Source organism: Oncorhynchus mykiss, chromosome 8, assembly GCF_013265735.2.
Source record: "Oncorhynchus mykiss isolate Arlee chromosome 8, USDA_OmykA_1.1, whole genome shotgun sequence".
Lineage (NCBI taxonomy): Eukaryota > Metazoa > Chordata > Actinopteri > Salmoniformes > Salmonidae > Oncorhynchus > Oncorhynchus mykiss.
Window position 1 is genome coordinate 71,475,701 of NC_048572.1, and position 20,743 is coordinate 71,496,443.

The 20,743-nt window shown below is 40.7% G+C and overlaps 1 protein-coding gene across 1 annotated transcript in view; it reads left to right on the forward strand.

Annotated features, from left to right (window-relative positions):
- Positions 1-5,263: 5,263 nt before the first annotated feature.
- asic1c (acid-sensing (proton-gated) ion channel 1c) overlaps positions 5,264-20,743 on the forward strand; it is a 159,292-nt gene continuing 143,812 nt past the window's right edge. The window contains exon 1 of the mRNA XM_021613580.2: positions 5,264-6,858. Coding sequence (XP_021469255.1) covers positions 6,304-6,858 — 555 coding nt within the window. The 5' untranslated portion in view covers positions 5,264-6,303. The remainder of the gene's footprint in view (positions 6,859-20,743) is intronic.

Consider the following 20,743-nt stretch of genomic DNA (forward strand, 5'->3'; position numbering starts at 1 on the left):
TTTTTTTCTGGTCACTCTTCCGTAAAGCCCAGCTCTGTGGAGTGCATGGCTTAACATGGTCCTATAGACAGATACTCCAATCTCCACTGTGGAACTTGGAAGCTCCTTCAGGGTTATCCTTGGTCTCTTTGTTGCCTCTCCGATTAATGCCCTCCATGCCTGGTTTGTGAGTTTTGGTGGGCAGCCCTCTCTTGGCAGGTTTGTTGTGGTGCCATATTCTTTCCAATTTTTAATAATGGATTTAATGGTGCTCTGTGGGATGTTCAACGTTTCAGCTATTTTTTTATAGCCCAACCCTGATCTTTACTTCTCCACAACTTTGTCCCTGACCTGTTTGAAGAGCTCAATTGGTCTTCATGGTGCCGCTTGCTTGGTGGTGCCACTTGCTTAGTGGTATTGCAGACTCTAGGGCCTTTCATAACAGGTGTATATATTGAGATCACGTGACAGATCATGTGACACTTAGATTGCACACAGGTGGACTTTATTTAACTAATTATGTGACTCCTGAAGGTAATAGGATGCACCAGATCTTGTTTAGGGGCTTCATAGCAAAGGGGGTGAATTCATATATACCCACCACTTTTCCGTTTTTGTATTTTTTATTTTTTTTAAACAAGTAATTTTTTTTCATTTCACTTCACCAATTTGGACTATTTGTGTATGTCCATTACATGAAATCCAAATAAAAATTCATTTAAATTACAGGTTGTAATGCAACAAAATAGGAAAAACGCCTAGGAGGATGAATACTTTTGCAAGGCACTGTAGAAATGACTGAATCGTCTGGTTGTGTTATTGAAAATGTAAAAGAGGCAATGGCATTTTATTTAATTACATGAGGAGGAATGGAATAGTTATTGGACCATCAAATGTTCTGTTGCCTAAGATTTGATTTCTTTCTCAAAAAAATCTATAGAAATTAGGAACCCAATCATTTCCTGGCCATGCTTGGCTGTTCTGGATGGCACAGATGGTGTTTCTTTGGGTAGGTTTGTGATTGAGAGGATGACTTTACAATTGCAGATACCAACAGAGCTGGCATTTGAAAAGAGCAAGAGGGATCTTTAGAAAATTCCTTGGCTGGAGAGCTTAGATTTGTACAATAGCAATCCTGAAGGACTGTCGTAGAACAATATGTAATACACCAGATGAGTACTTTAGAGATGTAGACCAGGATTCATTCATGTAGACAGGCATGAGGGGGTTGGTGTCACACTTTTGGCACAGCCCCAGCTAACACACCTGACTTCAATAATCAACCATGATTGTCAGTTTAGAATGTGATTAGTTTAATCAGCTAGGAATGGGGGAAAAAGTGTGACACCACCTCGGTCCCGGAGGACTGGAGTTTCCCTTCCCTGTTGTATGTTATAAATTACAAGTTATGTTGTTTCAATGCAGTGGGCTAAATCTGGGTCACACAGAGTGTTTCTTGGTTTTAAACCAAATATACACTACTGTTCAAAAGTTTGGGGTCGCTTAGAAATGTCCTTTAAAAAAATAGTACCCACAAAACACCAGTCTCACGTCAACAGTGAAGAGGCAACTCTGGGATGCTGGCCTTCTAGGCAGAGTTCCTCTGTCCAGTATCTGTGTTCTTTTGCCCATCTTAATATTTTATTTTTATTGGCCAGTCTGAGATATGGCTTTTTCTTTGCAACTCTGCCTAGAAGGCCAGCATCCCGGAGTTGCCTCTTCACTGTTGATGTTGAGACTGGTGTTTTGTGAGTACCTTTTAATGAAGCAGCCAGTTGAGGATTTGTGAGGCGTCTGTTTCTCAAACTAGACACTCTAATGTACCTGCCCTCTTGCTCAGTTGTGTACCGGGCCCTCCCACTCCTCTTTATATTCTGGTTAGAGCCAGTTTGCGCTGTTCTGTGAAAGGAGTAGTACACAGCGTTGTTCCAGATCTTCAGTTTCTTGGAAGTTTCTCGCATGGAATAGCCTTCATTTCTCAGAACAAGAATAGACTGACGAGTTTCAGAAGAAAGGTCTTTGTTTCTGGCTATTTTGAACCCACAAATGCTGATGCTCCAGATACTCAACCATTCTAAAGAAGGCCAGTTTTATTGCTTCTTATTCAGAACAACAGTTTTCAGCTGTGCTAACATAATTGCAAAAGGGTTTTCTAATGATCAATTAGCCTTTTAAAATTATAAACTTGGATTAGCTAACACAACGTGACATTGGAACATAGGAGTGATGGTTGCTGATAATGGGCATCTGTACTCCTATGTAGATATTCCATTAAAAATCAGCCGTTTCCAGCCACAATAGTCATTTACAACATTAACAATGTCCACACTGTATTTCTGATGAATTTGATGTTATTTTAATGGACTTTTTTTTTTGCTTTTCTTTCATAAACAAGGACATTTCTAAGTGACCCAGATCTTTTGAACGGCAGTGTGTGTATATACATATATATATAAAAAAGGAAAAACTATTTCACTAGGCAAGTCAGTTAAGATCAAATTCTTATTTACAATGACGGCCTTCAACTCTATACACCTCGCACACGGTAAAAAAGAAGACACCCTTACCATATCAGATATAAAGTTGAAATGTATTCAATTTTGAGTTTGCATCCCAATATGTATATATCACAGAAGACTGAAAAATAACAAAACTGTTTGATATTGAAACACCAGATTTGTATTTTATTTTTTTTAAATATGGTTGAGTAACTATGAAATTATGAAAAATATGAATAACATTTCACCCATGAGGCCACTAGAGTGCGATTTGGTCATTTGACTGCAGGAAACGTTTCCTCCTATTGATTACAGCATAGAACAAAGACATCACCTGCTGCATCCTGACTTGAGGTACTCATGTGTGATTCAAATTTCAGCACATATCTTATGTTGACTACGTCACAAGCTACAATTTATTCCTGTTGTTGGACTATCTAGGTTAACTAGCCAACAAACCTTCACCACTGGATCAGTATAAAGTCAAATAAATCATGTTTTAATTTATCCCACTAGGCCCTGCAGCTATGCAGAGTACTGGACATAAATTATAAGCTGTATCGTTTTAGCTGCTTCCCTTCCAGTTTCCTGGAATACTGAATTGACCAAGTCAATATGAGGATGACTCTGTGCATTTACAAGCATTTCTCTGAACTAGTAGAAAATATGAAGAAATTTATGTAATGCATCGTGCATCACAGTATAAAGCCTATCTTTGGTGCATTGTGCAGTATGAAGACATTTTTGGTGCATTGCATGTAAGGAGCAGAATTTTGTTACATTTAAGTTGAACTGTATAGCAGTCAGAGAGACATAACTGTGTCTGTATTTGCTGTAGTTAGTGACAGGCACACACATTCAAAAAGACCCACATAAAGAGAACCATTTATATATCGCTTAGGAGTGAGTGCTTCAAATGTTTCTCTTCCTATTAATATTCACTGCATTATGCCTCGCAAATCACCAGCCACTTGAAAGCCAATTACTAAGCGAAAAGTCCACAGTTTTCCCCTCTACAATCTGTAACAAGCATGAATGCAAAAACTTTAACCAGTTTGATTTTGTATAATCTGTTTGTCTACATATAATGTACTACAGTAGTACAAGTAAATTGCAAATAAGTGCATAGGCTGTACGTTTGTTAGTTATTTACATTTCTTGAATACGTTTGTGGAGTTTAAATTATTTAGATGAAAATCTATGCAAATATGGTGAACCACTTGCAGTTGACAACTGAGTCACTTTATTGATTAGGCCCCTATGTCAAACTTAGGCACCTATTGTATGGACATGTTTATGTGGTACAAATGGGATGACATGATGGATTGTCATAATGATCATAGATCGCTTATTTAAAGCTTTTCACTAGGCCTCAAAGCCCTTTACATCAAAAGGGGGAGTAAGGGGGTGACTTCATGCAACTCCACCTAAGGAATAGCCTCCACCTAAGTGATGGGTGACAGCTATTTTGTGTCAGAACACAACACTAACATAACATTGGCTATCACTGTGGGGAGTATTTTTGGTGTCCAAAAGTATATGAATGACTAACCAAGATGTATTTAGAATTTTAACCCAAATTTTTCTTCATACTTTATACCTTTACACCCGTAGCAGGGTGATGGTTGTTTTTTCCTCATCTGTTTTCAACCTCAAAACATTAGAGATTTTATTGCCAAATAAAATGTCTTAACTTGTAAGAAAAAACAAAAGCAGAAAACACAGAGAAATGTAGAATGTGGACATAAAACCCAAATTGTCTTATCACTCCAGGCATCATGTTGTGTCTTCCTCAGAGTGTTTTTCAAATTGCTATTTCTATTATGCCAATATCCATTTGACAAGTTGATGCATGACTGGGTATTTTTTGTATTATCTCAAAAGCACGACGGATGAAGTTAGTATCGCGGATGGGTAATGGTTGGTTGCTATGCTGTGAGTGTGAGCTCTTGGTTACCAGGACATATATATTGATTTAATCCTCCAGGGTTGTGGTCATAATCCTTGGTAATTTGTCTATTGTTATGATAATAAGGCTTCTCTGGGTGAGCCAATGAGTGATCATCTTGTTTGCTCTTAAGAATAATGAACGGGGTTTCTCTTTAGGATGAGATTAACTTTTAACCCCAATGAAAAGCCCAAGCCAATTATTATTGGTCAAGCCTTGAAACCCTGGACCATATTTGGAGCAATAATTATCAGGGAAAGACCCTCCAGGGGTTGGTTGTTCCACTGGCCCAAGGTGGCAACAATGAGCTCTGGGGATGTAGGACCGGTTAATACTTACCGAAGTCTAACAGAAATGAAATGGCAGCCAATGTGTTCACTTCACTATCCTATTAGAAGAGACAAAATACTCCTGAGAAAAATACTATTTTCACTATGAGAAGATCGATGGATTCAGTTCTGCAATGTTCGGATCATTTATTTGACTTGTGCCTGTTAACATCAAATGGAGACACATGCTCTCAGCTATGTGAAGATGTAGGCTCTTGCAACCACATCCCCTGTTACAGATAAATCATACTCTTTTTGGCTATGAATTTTACATCCATATCTACATGCAACCTGTGGCATTCCCATACACAGTAGGAGCTATCACTGAATTGCAGATGACAGACGCTGACTGTTAGAGCATATTAGAAAACCATAACAATAGTGAAGTTACCGGCAGCACAGAATGAGAGACTCCCCCTGTGAGCACAGACACACAGGCAAAGCAGCCATTCGGCAGTAGGATGGATCCTGACTACTAAAGAGGTAGAGAAAGAGAGGGGGGGCTAGAAAGAGTGGTGGTGGGAGGGAGCAAGAGCAGCAAGCGAGCAAGCGAGGGAGCGAAAGAGAGGGAAGAATAGAAATCTGTATGTTGAGATCAGGAGAAACGCTAATGGCGATGAACAGGCTTTAGTGGCTCGGATGGCGAAGGTGGCCGTAAAGCATCAAGATGTGCATGGGCTTCCTTGCTAATTGTGGATGAGAGCGAAGCAAGGAAGTACATACCGTGGAGGCTACCTACCAACACTGGGCTTGTCTGTCAACCACACAGGAGAGGTGGGTTAGTGGGAGGTCTATGACCCCCCTCATCATTTTCATCTGGAGAAAAGAGAGAATAGAGTGACAGAGAGAAAATAAAGTAAATTAAGGTGGCAGCGAAGGATAGTGAGCCATCTCTCTCTTTATTCCTTCCCCCATTCCAAAATCCATTGCATCCCTTTATCACCGAAATGTAGTGGCGTTCATGCCGATAGGAGGAGGAAGGGTCCCATTGACTGTTGAGGCTGAACCCGTCTCTTCAGCCCTCCGCAGCCCTTTCATTACCAGTCCCCATCTCTCCCTCTCCTCTCCCTCACTTCCGACCATTATTTTCTCCTGTTTGTTCTTTTCATTATCCTTTTCACACTGCCCAGGGTACAGAAGGCATTCCTTTTTTGGTAGAAGTGGGTGTTTCTGGAGCTGTCATTGTGTTTGGTTCTGCTACAAAAGACAGCAGAGCGGGAGAGAGAGACAGAGTGAGAGCTAGAGAGAAAGAGAATAGAAGAGGAGCTTCAAAGAAAAGGGGAGACCTGGGACTACATGGAATAACTAAGACCCTCTGGAAGGTGAATTGTTATAAAAGAGAAATTGTAAAAGCGGCTGAAAACCATTTTAAGATAGCGGTTAGAATTTGCCACTTGCAGATTATCGTTGGAATAAAAGGCTCAGGTTGCCGCGCCAAAACATTGGCGACTGGTTGGTTTATGCTACATTCTGTTGCTAAGCAAGTCTCTCGAACCTGAAGTTCTTGTTGAGGAAATACTAGCGTCTTGAGGATCACTCACCTGCAACCATGAAGGGGGACTCAGAGGAAAGCATCGAGAGCATTCGGCCCTCCAACCTGCAAGCCTTCGCCAACATGTCCACTCTACATGGCATGAGCCACATATTTGCCTACGGGCACATGACGTTTCGCCGCTTCCTCTGGACACTCTCGTTCCTGGGCTCGCTGGCCTTGCTGATGCTGGTATGCATGGACCGCGTGTCCTACTACTTTGAGTATCCTCATGTCACTAAACTGGATGAGGTGGCGGCGCCTAACCTCACCTTCCCTGCTGTGACCTTCTGCAACCTCAACGAGTTCCGCTTCTCCCAGATCACCAGGAACGACCTGTATCATGTGGGGGAGCTCTTGGCCCTCCTGAACTCCAACTATCAGATAGCCAACACTCACCTGGCCGAGCCCGAGGTGCTGGACGCCCTCAAGGATAAGGCCAACTTCCTCAACTTCAAGCCCAAGCAGTTCAACATGACAGACTTCTACAACCGCACGGGCCACGATATCAGTGACATGCTGCTGCATTGCACGTTCCGGGGATCGGAGTGTTACCCATGGAACTTCACTACCGTGAGTCTCTTCAAATCATTTCTGGTTATGTGGTTTGGGGTTTGCCTCTGGGTTTGTGTTAGGTGTTCTTTTCCAGACTTAACAAAGTTTGGATTTCAACAGTTTTAGTTACTGTGCTGAAAGTTGTACATGTTTAAAGGTGATCCATAGCCCAAAGGGAAATCCAGAATTGGTCATGACGGTCAAATGAACACTGTCAATGGCTAGCTGTAATTATAATTTTTCTAGATGGTAGTCTACTGTAAGAAAAGCATTAGTTGTGGTTCAGGCTACTCTAGTGGTCATGGCTAAAGACGAGGTGAGCGATGAGAAACTGATGATGCATAATTAGAGACACGTCCTTAATTTCTCTAAGCTTTTGTTTTTGTGAAGAGAAGTAATGATACATGATTAAATCCATACATTTTAGTAGCATGGAACACTAAAATCTCAGGCGGTGATATACAGTAGAAGTTGGGATACTCTGCCCATGAGGTGCCATTTGCAGGTCAAATTATGATCTAATCTAGACATTCATGAAAAAAAGCACAGTATTGTTCATACATTGTGAAGGGCATGTAGTTATTGTGTATACTATCTGGTTTTGGTATAGAGTCAATCATGCAGTAATGAAGTCACTTTACACCTACCTACATGTACAGTACAGTTCAAAAGTTTGGGGTCACTTAGACATTTCCTTGTTTTTGCAAAAAAAAGTGTGTCTATTAAAATAACATAAAATTGATCAGAAATACAGTGTAGACATTGTTAATGTTGTAAATTACTATTGTAGCTGGAAATGGCAGATTTTTTTATGGAATATCTACATAGGCATACAGAGACCCATTATCAGCAACAATGTGTTCCAATGACACGTTGTGTTAGCTAATTCAAGTTTATAATTTTAAAAGGCTAATTGATCATTAGAAAACACTTTTGCAATTATGTTTGCTCAGATGAAAACTGTTGTGCTGATTAACGAAGCAATAAAACTGGCCTTCTTTAGAGTGGTTGAGTATCTGGAGCATCAGCATTTGTGGGTTCGATTACAGGCTCCAAATGGCCAGAAACAAAGCCCTTTCGTCTGAAACGTGTCAGTCTATTCTTGTTCTGAGAAATTAAGGCTATTCCATGGGAGAAAAAGCCAAGAAACTGAAGATCTGGTACAACGCTGTGTACTACTCCCTTCACAGTACAGCGCAAACTGGCCCTAACCAGAATAGAAAGAGGAGTGGGAGGGCCAAGTGCACAACTGAGCAAGAGGACAAGTACATTGGTATTGGTTCAGTGTCTAGTTTGAGAAACAGACGTCTCACAAATCCCCAACTGGCTGCTTCATTAAATAGTACCCGCAAAACACCAGTCTCAACGTCAACAGTGAAGAGGCAACTCTGGGATGCTCGCCTTCTAGGCAAAGTTGCAAAGAAAACGCCATATCTCAGACTGGCCAATAAAAATAAAATATTAAGATGGGCAAAAGAACAGACACTGGACAGAGGAACTGGTTGAGAGAATGCCAAGAGTGTGCAAAGCTGTCATCAAGGCAAAGGGTGGCTACTTTGAAGAATCTCAAATATAAAATATAATTTGATTAGTTTAACACTTCTTTGGTTACTACGTGATTCCATATGTGTTATTTCATAGTTTTGATGTCTTCGCTACTATTCTACAATGTAGAACATAGTAACAATTAAGAAAAACCCTTTAATGAGTAGGTGTGTCCAAACCTTTGACTAGTGCTGTATATAATAAAACAATTAATTTATCATGCTCTCTCATGTCCCTCTTCAGCAGACATACTGTACAGTGAGCAATTTTTTGAAACATCAAATCACAATAAAATCGCAGTATCAAATCACAATACATATAGAATCGTGAGAATCTTAAGAATCGTGAAAATCGCAATGCATATCGTATCGTTACCTAAGTATCAATGATCGTATCTTGAGGTCCCTGTTAAATCTCAGCCCTAAATATAGTGTGGGGCATTAACAAAATAGGCCTACCACCATATTCAGTTAAATTCAATACAACTGTATTTATCCCCCTAGGGGTAATTACAGTTTAGGGGTATATTGAAGTTTTGAAACCTCCTGGCCAGAGTATAACAGTACTTTATGTGTACTTAAAAAACGGTGTAAATCTAGTACTCATAACAATGTAGATAGGGGATTACATACTTCATGTGCCCTTGGCAGCAACTTCCAATAGCATTACCATTGGGTATGGTGTAGTTGTGTAACCTAACCTATATTAATTGGTGTTTTATTATGTGTTTTTTGATAACTGACTTTATGATTCATGGAATATTTGTTTGAGAAATTCTGATGTACATTTACATTGTGACGTAGAAAAACATTATTTTATTGTGAAATGTGTTGTCAATCATGACAACTACTCTGGTACATGTGGTACATGCTGTATGTATGAGAATAATTATTTGTGATTTGACATTTTGGAAAATGTTTTTACATTTAAAATGCCTTATCAACACACTGGGCCAACTTTACATAAGGCTGTCAGATACAGCAGAATAACAGAGAGGCCTTGGTCCTCGTGCTTTCTCACACCGCTGAGGTGTGCCATAGTTCCCTGGCAAGGCACAGTCTGTCGTGTGTTAATGCATACTTATATTCATATTCCATTTAGTTATGCTGCCTACCAATAACAATAACCACGTTTTTATGCGAGTAAATCACGACAGCTGTGATTGCAGCAGGAAGTTTCAGTACAATTTTGAACGCCAACAAATAATTTGTTTGTATGACATGATGGAATATTTTTGTGTCGCTAATATAGTAATGCTATATGGAGGTGGAAATACCTTTATGCGCAAATATTGATATAAAATCATCATATCGAGGTAAACTTGGAGTCATGCATGATACGGTATATGGTCCTCCCACTACAACTCGGGAAACCATGCAGTTTATTAGGCTACAGATGAAATACAGTAATTTATGATGAACTTCACAGGGTGGTGAAAGTGCACAGTGATCTTGATGCTCCTTTCCAATAAATATAGAGGGTCTGATTCTGGTGACATGATGATGGATAGTGACTGCCGTTTGACAAATACAAATATTCTCGCTCTTATCCGTATTAATCTCATTATGTAGACTAGCTTACCGCACTGTATCTGCGAGCACGTGCCAAAACCAGAGTAGGCACATTTGCTATTTAACGCAACAGTTTTTGTGATGTTTACATGAAAACTTAAGCAAAAAAGTACATTTGTGTGTGCACTACGCCAGTGTTTCCCAACCCTGGTCCTCCAGTACCCCCAACAGTACACATTTTTATTTTAGCCGTGGACAAGCACACCTGATTCAACTTGTCGAACTAATCATCAAGCCCTCAATGAGTTGAATGAGGTGTGTTTGTCAAGGGCTACAACAAAACTGTATACTGTTGGGGGAACTCGAGGACAAGGGTTGGGAAACACTGCACTATGTCATCATCAAATCAAATCAAATGTATTTATAAAGCCCTTCTTACATCAGCTGATGTCACAAAGTCCTGTACAGAAACCCAGTCTAAAACCCCAAACAGCAAGCAATGTAGGTGTAGAGTTTATCATGCACAGATTGTTATCTGCAACATGTCAGTTTGGTGGAAACACACCAACAGTGGGAAAAATGTGCATGGAAATCTGTTGCCAATTGGATGGAAACCAACTACTGATTAGTATTTTTTTAAATGATGGTCCAAGTTCTTCTATTGATCTCACAGTTCTCTAAGGAATTTATTTTGATCCTGTGTGAATGAGAGAAAAAAATCTTCCTCCAAATCAGTAAACTCATTAGGTAGTGTCCTAAATGTTATACTTTGGTCAAATAAAACTGACATCTCACCAGATGAGACTTTTAGTATCCTGGTTAAATGTCACCTACGCCTATGATGTTACCATTGTGGTCAGGAAATGGAGACAGTGTGTGATGATGCTGTGTGTGTGATTGAAAAGGAAATGAAATGCAAACAGCTTAGCTTACAATTTGTAGCCTAAGATGGTTTCATATAATTTTATATAAAGACTGCATGTGTGCATTACCAGGATTTAGGCTAGGCTAATCATAGTGCTACAGAAATGTAACATATTTCCTTTGCCTAATGATTTCTGTTTCAAGTTGTGTGAGTGCTGCCCCACCCCTGTGCACCTGAGGGATAATGAAGTGATGAGTTGAAATAGAAACCCTCTATTAGTCCAGATGATATAACAGACCTGTAGACCCAGTACCTGTAGCTACAGTTGACTGAGTCATAGGTTCTGCTTTAAACTGACATCTACATTGTTAGTACTTCAAGATAATGTGAATATGGTGGCGATATGAGGTATTGGTTCAGGGAAATTCAAATTTTCTCACCCAATAGTTTTGATCTACAGTACACTGGTAGGTTACAATAATCTTTCAAAAGTTTGAATCTTGGCTGGTTTGAATTTGATATTGTGCCTACTCATCATCTTAAAAACCTCAGCTCTCATATTAATGGTTAAATGAATATTCTTCCAAACAAAGAACTAAGCAGGTATTATTTTCACTGGGAAAATCCTTTGGACACACTGATATCAATATCACAATCAATCTGACACAATACAGTACAGTATTCTAACTAGAAAAGTGTCTGATTAAGCCAATGCTTTACTAAAGCTTTATATATTATATTTATGTACAGTATTTCTGGCAGTACTGTAGCAGCAAGCAGAAATGTCTTTCTTCCTCCTTATTCCTTTTCAAACCCTCAATGTGACTCTGCAGAAAGTACTGTAGGCTCCATTCCGAGAGGGCTCATTAGTTCTCTCACATCATGTATGTCATTCCCCTGTGCCCTCTCAGGTGGAACTAGAAACGCTTCGAAGCTAGTCGCAACCTTAAATTTGATCAGGTGAAATAGTTTTATTTGCATTTATTTTATTAGAATGATTCAATGATTCAACTGATTTTCCCCAGGCATGGCCCTCTTCATTGGATTGCTTTGCAACATTCTTCTGACGAACATGGCATCATATGCACCTGAAATAGCTATATAGCGCTTAGGACTGGTTTAGGATTAGTTTACAGTACTACTGGTAACATTCCAACACTTTATACATTTCAAGTTATGCTGCAAAATGAAGCAGATAACGAAGTTAGTCAAATAGTCTTGGAGCTATACACATTTTAGAAGGTTTATTGGAACACTGATTCACTCATAGCATTTCTCCTCCTATCGTGAGTGCTTGACGGCAATGGATTGGTAAATGAAGTAAATGGAATTCTCTCCCTGTTTCAAAGTAACCTGGTCCATAATGTTGTCCGTTATTTGTTGTATTCCTCTAAGCCATGTGTATGCTAATGGACAAAAGTATCACGACTCAGGAGAAGACCCAGATGCAGACAGTTCGAAGTAACAAAAGTTTATTACAAAAACAGGGGGCAGGCAAACGACAGGTCAAGGGCAGGCAGAGGTCAGTGATCCATAGCAGAGTCCGAAAGGTACAGAATGGCAGGCAGGCTCAGGGTCAGGGCAGGCAGAGGTCAGTAATCCAGGGCAGTGTCATAAGGTACAGAACAGCAGGCAGGCTCGGGGTCAGGTCAGGCAGAATGGTCAAAACCGGGAATACTAGAAAACAGGGAGTAGAGAAAAATAGGAGTTTTGGAAAAGTGCTGGTAGGCTTGACGAGACAAGCCTGAACTGGCAGCAGACAAACAGAGAACACAGGTATAAATACACTGGGGAAAATGGGGAAGATGGGCGACATCCGGAGGGGGGTGGAGACAAGCACAAAGGCAGGTGAAACAGATCAGGGTGTGACAAAAAGTCAATTTGGGGTTTGACTCTCAGTAGTGACGGAGTAGACTTACTGTATCTTAAGGATTACTTTACCACCAAACCAGTGGCTAGCTTATCAGAAGAAGAAGAATAAGCAGGTACACCAATGTGCAGGGTTCTGTTTCTATCCCTGACTTTCATATTCACAGCAATAGAATCATGTAACCTCGCTTTTACAGGTTTTGAGAAGAGTAATATTTGGCCATTGACAAGTGAGTTTGTGTGAACCAACTGCATGTGGTCATTCAGAAGACATTTTGTATCTTAAGAGTGTTAACGCTGTGCTCTCTGTAGACCTTGAAATAGGAACTTGGCACATGGCTTGGCATATCCAGTGTGGGCTTATATGATTAGACTGTGACTGTGATTTGGTATTCTGGTGAACTCTCTTGTCTAAGCAAAGGGACATTAAAACTGAAATCCCACGTTGCTTGTGAAGTAGTCACAACTGTCATTTCAATTGCATGTTCCTTTTTTTGTATGAAATGGAAATATCTTAATTTCCATGTGTGTTGCCAAGCAACAGTCTTTGGCCTTGGAACAGCAAATCTTTCATCAGTAATTTACATTGTAATGCTTGATTGAAAACACTTTCCAGGTCAAAGACCTGGTTAAGTTAGTGCCCACTAGAGCCCATCTTTGTGAATGCACATTCCATTGGTGCTGGTGGTTGAATGCACATGTGGTCTTACACATTCATTGTCATACACCATATCTGATAATTAAAGGATTGTGTTGAAGCAGTAAACATCAGTCAAACCACCAATTTCAAACACACACCAACAATCAGGTATTGCTGTGTTTTTATGGAGTGAATGAAGCATCGCCACAATATACTACATCATGCACCCCCATGCAGAAAAGCATTTGTCACTGTTGGGCTGGATGCCAGAAGGACTACATACTACTGATCCAGAAGTTAGCTCAGTGCTACACTACATCTATCCCATTAACCCTCTATGGGGGTAACCACTCTGTTGATAACCTGCTATATGGCACACACTGATTATGCTCAGAACTGTGCATAACACATGGGAATCAGTCAAGATGAATTATGACATGATTGAATTAGATTCCACCCTTACGTCATTTGATGCATTTCTTTTCATTGTGATAATGTGAATTAGTTTTTTGTAAAAAAAAAAAAAAAGCAGTAGGCTTATAGACCAATATTTAGAGAAATGCCACAGGAAACATTAAATTATTCAAATTCCCCTAGAAAGGTCTGGTGAGAGAGATTTACAATGCAAAGGATTGTGGGAGGGATGAGCTTTGACCTTGAGTAAATGAGGAAGGAATTCCATTAAGTCTGGAGTGTGACACAATGGAGCTTGGAAAGCATTAAAATTCACCTTAAAGTAAAAAAATAAATAGAAAAAGATCACAATTTACATTTTCAATGTCAATCAAAAAATGTATTTGTAACCCCCTCCACCCATCATACAAACCTGCTGTATATTCGAAACAACACAGAAAATATACACATAGAGTTGCCCAGACATCAGTCTTACGGTACTAGTTCCTTCATCTATCCCCATATGGTTTAGCTAATAAAAGAAGGGAAATCAAAGCTGTGCTGCTCTGCAGTGCTAGTCTGGAGAAGAGAGCCTCTTCAGTTCACAGGTGAAGGCTGCTGTTCACGCACCGATTTGGTTTCGGCTTTGGCTTTTGGTGACGTTCCTCATTTCGCTACAATGTTATTTCTGAGTTTAATTTAAGTGTGTCCAAGAGCTGTTGTTGAATAGGTTTCCGCTAAAGACTACATTATGGGGCCTATCTTCCAGGTTCACTTGGAAATGCTCAGCAATGTATGAGTGCTTATAGTGTGGTCTATTCCTACAATTGTGGTCTTTGGATTTGAACACACGCCACAACATACTGCAGGAGCACTGTCAATACCACTGACTCAGTGGTAGTGGTAAAGCCAGGGCATTTCGTGGTCTGGGGGCTACAGTACTTCAGGACTCAAGAAGGCAGTAGCGCTGCTAACTTTGCCATCCGCTACATTTTAAAAGGACAAAATCCAATTGGCTGTGGATGTGACATTTCTCTGAAGAGGTCTCTCAATACAAAATCAAAATTAGTTTTGATTTGGATCATAATTGTCATGTCCACATTGTGGCAGTGGTTTAATAGCACTGAGCCCATTGAGAGATCGAACAAATAAGAGCCAGTCCTAATTCCACATCTATCAAGTACTTAAGAATGCTTTGCAATTGAAATATTTATTGCATAAAGCTTTCCACTTGCAAACCCCTTCATAATATTTCCTTGTAATCCTGAAATGCCTGCTAAGACATTTTCTTTTCAAGTTCAGTGGGAGAGCTACTCAGTAGGATTTAATTTTAATAGAATTTTATTGCAAGGCTTAACAATTTTTTACTCAGTTGAAAAAGTGGCCTATTCCATAATACTTATTTAGAAGTTCAGACCAAACTTTTTCTACATGCTTTGAGAATGCTTGTTTGACTACAATTTGATTTAAAATTCAACTAAATATTTATGCAATGCTCTCTCAAAGTTGGATAGAAATGTTGTTTTGCCATATCCTGGAAACCTCTGTACATACATTTTGCTTGAATACGCCCTATGACTGTTATCTTTATTAAATTATAGGCCTATGCTAACTATTTCAAGGACAATAGTCCTACTGTGGTTTAAAGAGTATGGTGAAATTATCATCTTTTCCTGCCAAAGATAAGGCTGTTATCGATATGTATCTATTGGTTAGCCACCTTCAAGAGTCAATGCCCAGCAGAGCATGTAAATTGTTTCTCATTCTTTGATGGACTTGTCAGCTATAGTGAGCGAGAAGTTGATTATCATAATCTGATAGCACTGAGGTAATACTAGAGTCTTTATTCTTGACAGGTGTAGCGGAGAGAAGTCCCTCTAGGGTACGCCTTACCCTGGCATTTTCTCACACATAGATCTGACTGCGAATAAACAGAATCAGTATTCATCACTGCATTTTGCTGAAGCTCAGTGTTCTTCTTTAAGACTTGAAATCGCCTTTCATCTTGAGTGTTCTCCATGACAGCAGGTGTCGAGGGGGTGAGAGACGTATCTGTGATAGGTCGCTAGCTGGTATTACTGGGGCTGATTGACATAATGCTATGTCTAATGGATTTAGATATTACCACGGCACCCACTGAGCATGTAAATCTAAGAGCTCCTAACAAGCACTCTTTCGCATCCTATTCCCTATATAGTTACAATACTTACCTGGTCAAAGGTAGTGTGAATAGGGTTCCATTTTGGAGGCAACCATAATATCGTATACCAGTGTTTCTCCTTCTTGGTCCTAAGGACACAAAGGGGTTTCCCTAGCACTCACATACCAGATTCTATTAATCAAAGGCTTGTTGGTGAGATTATTAGTTGAATCCAGTGTGTTAGTGCTAGTCTAGGGCAAAATCTAAAATGTGCACCCCTTTGGATGCCCAGGACCTGGATAAGAAACAATGTCCTATAGGATAGGGCTGCACGATTAATCAAATGTTATCCATTTTGCAAGAGGCTGCGATATTTTAAAATGTCACTTTTGTTTTACTTTTGATTTATTGCTCAAGTTCTCTCTGTTGCTCCTCTTTGGCCGCTTCCCAATCCCAAACACACCAAGCCCCACTTCCTGTCACTCAAGCAGACCAATTCCTCATGCTCGAGATTCACTCACAATGACCAAACAGCATGCAGTCAACAGATTTTTCCAAACAAGAATGACGCAGCTTTCCACTTTGCTTATTAATATAAATCCACATGTTTTTCATATTATACTATTTGTCTGTGTAACTTGCTTTCTGCAAAACACTAGTTTGTTGGTCTTAGCAAGCTGCAAAAAACCTTTAATGTCTATGATGACGCTGAAGGAAATGGCTGCATCGCGGCTATCTCTTAAGAAACTCTGCAGTATTGTGTTTGTTTCTGTACTATTTTTTACATTATTAGCTCAGGAATTGTTTTGTGTCATTACATACTGCCGGGAAGAACTATTGGATATTAGAGCAACGGTAACTCACCAGAACGTCCAACATTACAACCAGGATTATGACTTCCCTGGAGCAGAACCTTTGTTCAATCTCCCCAGAGCAATTTAACTTATTCCAGAGGCTGACCCAAAACAATGCCGGCGGAGGAGAGGTACTCGGAGCGGTCTTCTGGTCCGATTTAGGAAGCGTGTACACCACCCACCGCTCCTGAGTATTTTACCTGCTAATGTCCAATCTTTGGATAAGAAAGTTGATGAGCTCAAGGCCAGAGTTGCTTTTCAGGAACAAACATTTCTCCAGGAAGCAGAAGGGTGGAGGTATATGTTTTATGATTAACGACTTATGGTGTAAATGTGATAACATACAGGAACTCAAGTCCTTCTGTTCACTCAACCTAGAATATCTCACAATCAAATGCCGACCGTACTATTTCCCGAGAGAATTTTCGTCAATAATAGCCACAGCGGTCTGTATCCCCCTTCAAGCTGATACCACGACGGCCTTCAAAGAACTTCACTGGACTTTATGCAAACTGGGAACCACATATCCTGAGGCTGCATTTATTGTAGCTGGGGATTTAAACAAAGCACTTTTGAGGAAAAGGCTCCCAAAATTCTATCAACACATTGATTGTTGTACTTGCACTGCTAAAACTCTTGGCCATTGTTGTACTACCTTCCAGAATGCATATAAGGCTCTCCCCCGCACCACAATTCCATCTTGCTCCTCCCTGCTTATAGGCAGAAACTCAAACAGGAAGCACACGTGGTAAGGACTATTCAAAGCTGGAACTGACCAATCGGAATCCAAGCTTCAAGATTGTTTTGACTACGAGGACTGGGATATGTTCAGAGTAGCTTCAGAAAATAATATTGACACATATATATATATACATATATATATATACATATATATACGTTGAATGAGTTTATCAGGAAGTGTATAGAAGATGTTGTACCCACTGTGACTATTAAAACCTACCCCAACCTGAAACCGTGGATAGAACCACCGCATTTAACCAGGGAAAGAAGACTGGGAATATGGAAGAATACAAACCTGTGCAGTCATTCCCTCTCAATCAAGCAGGCTAAACGTCGGTATAGGGACAAAGTTGAGTCCCAGTTCAATGGCTCAGACACGAGACATATGTGGCAGGGTCTACATACAATCCCGGATTATAAAAGGAAAATCAGCCACGTCGCGAACACTGACGTCTTGCTTCCGGACAGAATGAACACCTTCTTTGCTCGCTTTGAGGATAATACAGTGACACCGACGCAGCCAACTATCAAGGACTGTGGGATCTCCTTCTCCGTGGCCAATATGAGTAAGACATTCAAGTCTGTTAACCCTCACAAGGCTGCCGGCCCAGATGGTATCCCTAGCCACGTCCTCAGAGTATGTGCAGACCAGCTGGCTGGTGTGTTTACAGATATGTTCAATATCTCACGATTCTCAGTCTGTTGTCCCCATGTGCTTCAAGATCCCTGTACCTAAGAAAGCAAAGGTTATTCGCCCCGTAGCACTCACCTCTGTCATCATGCTTTGAGAGACTAGTAAAGGATCATATCAACATCACCTTACATGCCACCGTAGACCCACTTCAATTTGCTTACTGCCCCAATAGATCAACAGACAATGCAATCGCAACCACACTGCACAGGCATACCTATGTAAGAATGCTGTTCATTGACACTAGCTCAGCATTCAACACTCATCATCAAGCTCATCATCAAGCTTGAGGCCCTGGGTCTGAACCCCTCCCTGTGCAACTGGGTCCTGGACTTCCTGACAGGTCGCCCCCAGGTGGTGAAGGTAGGAAACAACACCTCCTCTTCACTGATCCTCAACACTGGGGCCCCACAAGGATGCATGCTCAGCCCCCTCCTGTACTCCCTGTTCACCCATGACTGCGTGGCCAAGCATGCCTCCAACTTAATCATCAAGGTTGCATACGACACAACAGTAGTAGGCTTGATTACCGACAATGATGAGACAGCCTACAGGAAAAGGAGGAGGTAAGGGCTCTGGGAGTGTGGTGCCAGGAAAATAACCTCTCACTCAACTTCAACAAAACTAAGGAGATTATCGTGGACTTCAGGAAACAGCAGAGGAGGCACCCGCCTATCCACATTGATGAGACCGCAGTGGAGAGGGTGGAAAGCTTTAAGTTCCTCTGCGTAAACACTACTGACAAACGGAAATTGTCCACCTACAGACAGTGTGGTGAAGAAGGCGCAACAGCCAAAACCTTCACAAACATTTACAGATGCACAATTGAGAGTATCCTATCGGGCTGTATCACCGCCTGGTACAGCAACTGCACCGCCCACAACCGCAAAGCTCTCCAGAGGGTCTGCATCACCAGGGGCAAACTACCCACCCTCCTGGACACCTACAGCACCCGATGCCATAGGAAGGCCAAACCGATCATCAAGGACATCAACCACCCGAGCCACTGCCTGTTCACCCCATTATCATCCAGAAGGCGAGGTCCGTACTGGTGCATCAAAGCTGGGATCGAGAGACTGAAAAACAGCTTCTATCTCAAGGCCATCAGACTGCTAAACAGCCATCACTAGCACATCAGAGGCGGCTGCCTATAGACATAGATTAGAAATCACTGACCACTTTTAGAAATGGATTACTAGCCACTATAATAATGTTTCCGTATCTATCATTACTCATCTCATATGTATGAACTGGACTCCACACTTTTCTATGGTATCTTGGTCACTATTAAATTATGTTTACATATTGCATCACCCATCTCACACTGTATGTATTTACTGTATTGCATTGTATACTACACCACTGACTGTTAAACAGCCACGTCCAGCACATCAGAGGCTGCTGCCTATAGATATAGATTAGGAATCATTGGCCACTTTAAGAAAATGAAAATGAAACACACGCAATACCATCTGCTAAACACGTGCATGTGACCAATACCTTTGATTTGATTTGAAATGTGCCTAAAAATGTGTGTTAGTGCCTAATGTTAATCGCTATAGCTAGCCAGCTGGGTAGCTAAATCCACTGAGATAGGGCAAACCTTGCTAGCAAACTGTTGCTCTATTACAGACTGGTAGCAGTGGGGGAGTATATCAGCATTGCTTGTGCAATTAATACTCTAAAATCTTCATCTGAATGTACCTATCTATTTCAATCTAAATAGGGTCCCATGGGAAACACTGTCCAACACTTTGGTTCCTACTCTGTCACAACCATCTCCTCTGTTTACTTTTAATTCGTTGCCATGCCAAACAAAGTTGCATTCCATGTGCCCACTCTATTCCAACCATAAAATTAGAATGATTATTTTATGTATATGATTCCAACAGTCTATCCAAGTGTTTTGGTCTACAATTGCAGATAAAATCGCAATCGGAAGGTTTGGTTAAAAAAACGCAATACATTTTATTTGCCCATAGCGTGCAGTACTACTATAGGATTATTTCATTCCAGAGAGCAATTGATACATAAAATAAGAATAAATTATTCTGTTTTTGTAAAACAAGCATCTAGTCCTTGCTCAGGCGTAGTCGGTCGGTGGGAAACCAAGTACTATTTTTATTTTATTTTTATTTAACCTTTATTTAAATAAAAATAAAGCCCGACTAGCATCGCTACTCTGGACGGTTCTGACTTAGAATATATGGACAACTACAAATGCCTAGGTGTCTGGTTTGACTGTAAACTCTCCTTCCAGACTCACATTAAGTGTCTCCAATCCAAATTAAATCTAGAATCGGCTTCCTATTTCGCAACAAAGCCTTGTTCACTCATGCTGCCAAACATACCCTCGTAAAACTGAATATCCTACCGATCCTCGACTTTGGCGATGTCATTTACAAATTAGCCTCCAACACTGTACTCAGCAAACTGGATGTAGTCCATCATAGTGCCATCCATTTTGTCACCAAAGCCCCATATACTACCCACCACCGCAACCTGTATGCTCTCGTTGGCTGGCCCTCACTTCATATCCGTCGCCAAATCCACTGGCTTCAGGTCATCTATAAGTCTTTGCTAGGTAAAGCCCCGCCTTATCTCAGCTAACTGGTCACCATAGCAACACCCACCCGTAGTACACGCTCCAGCAG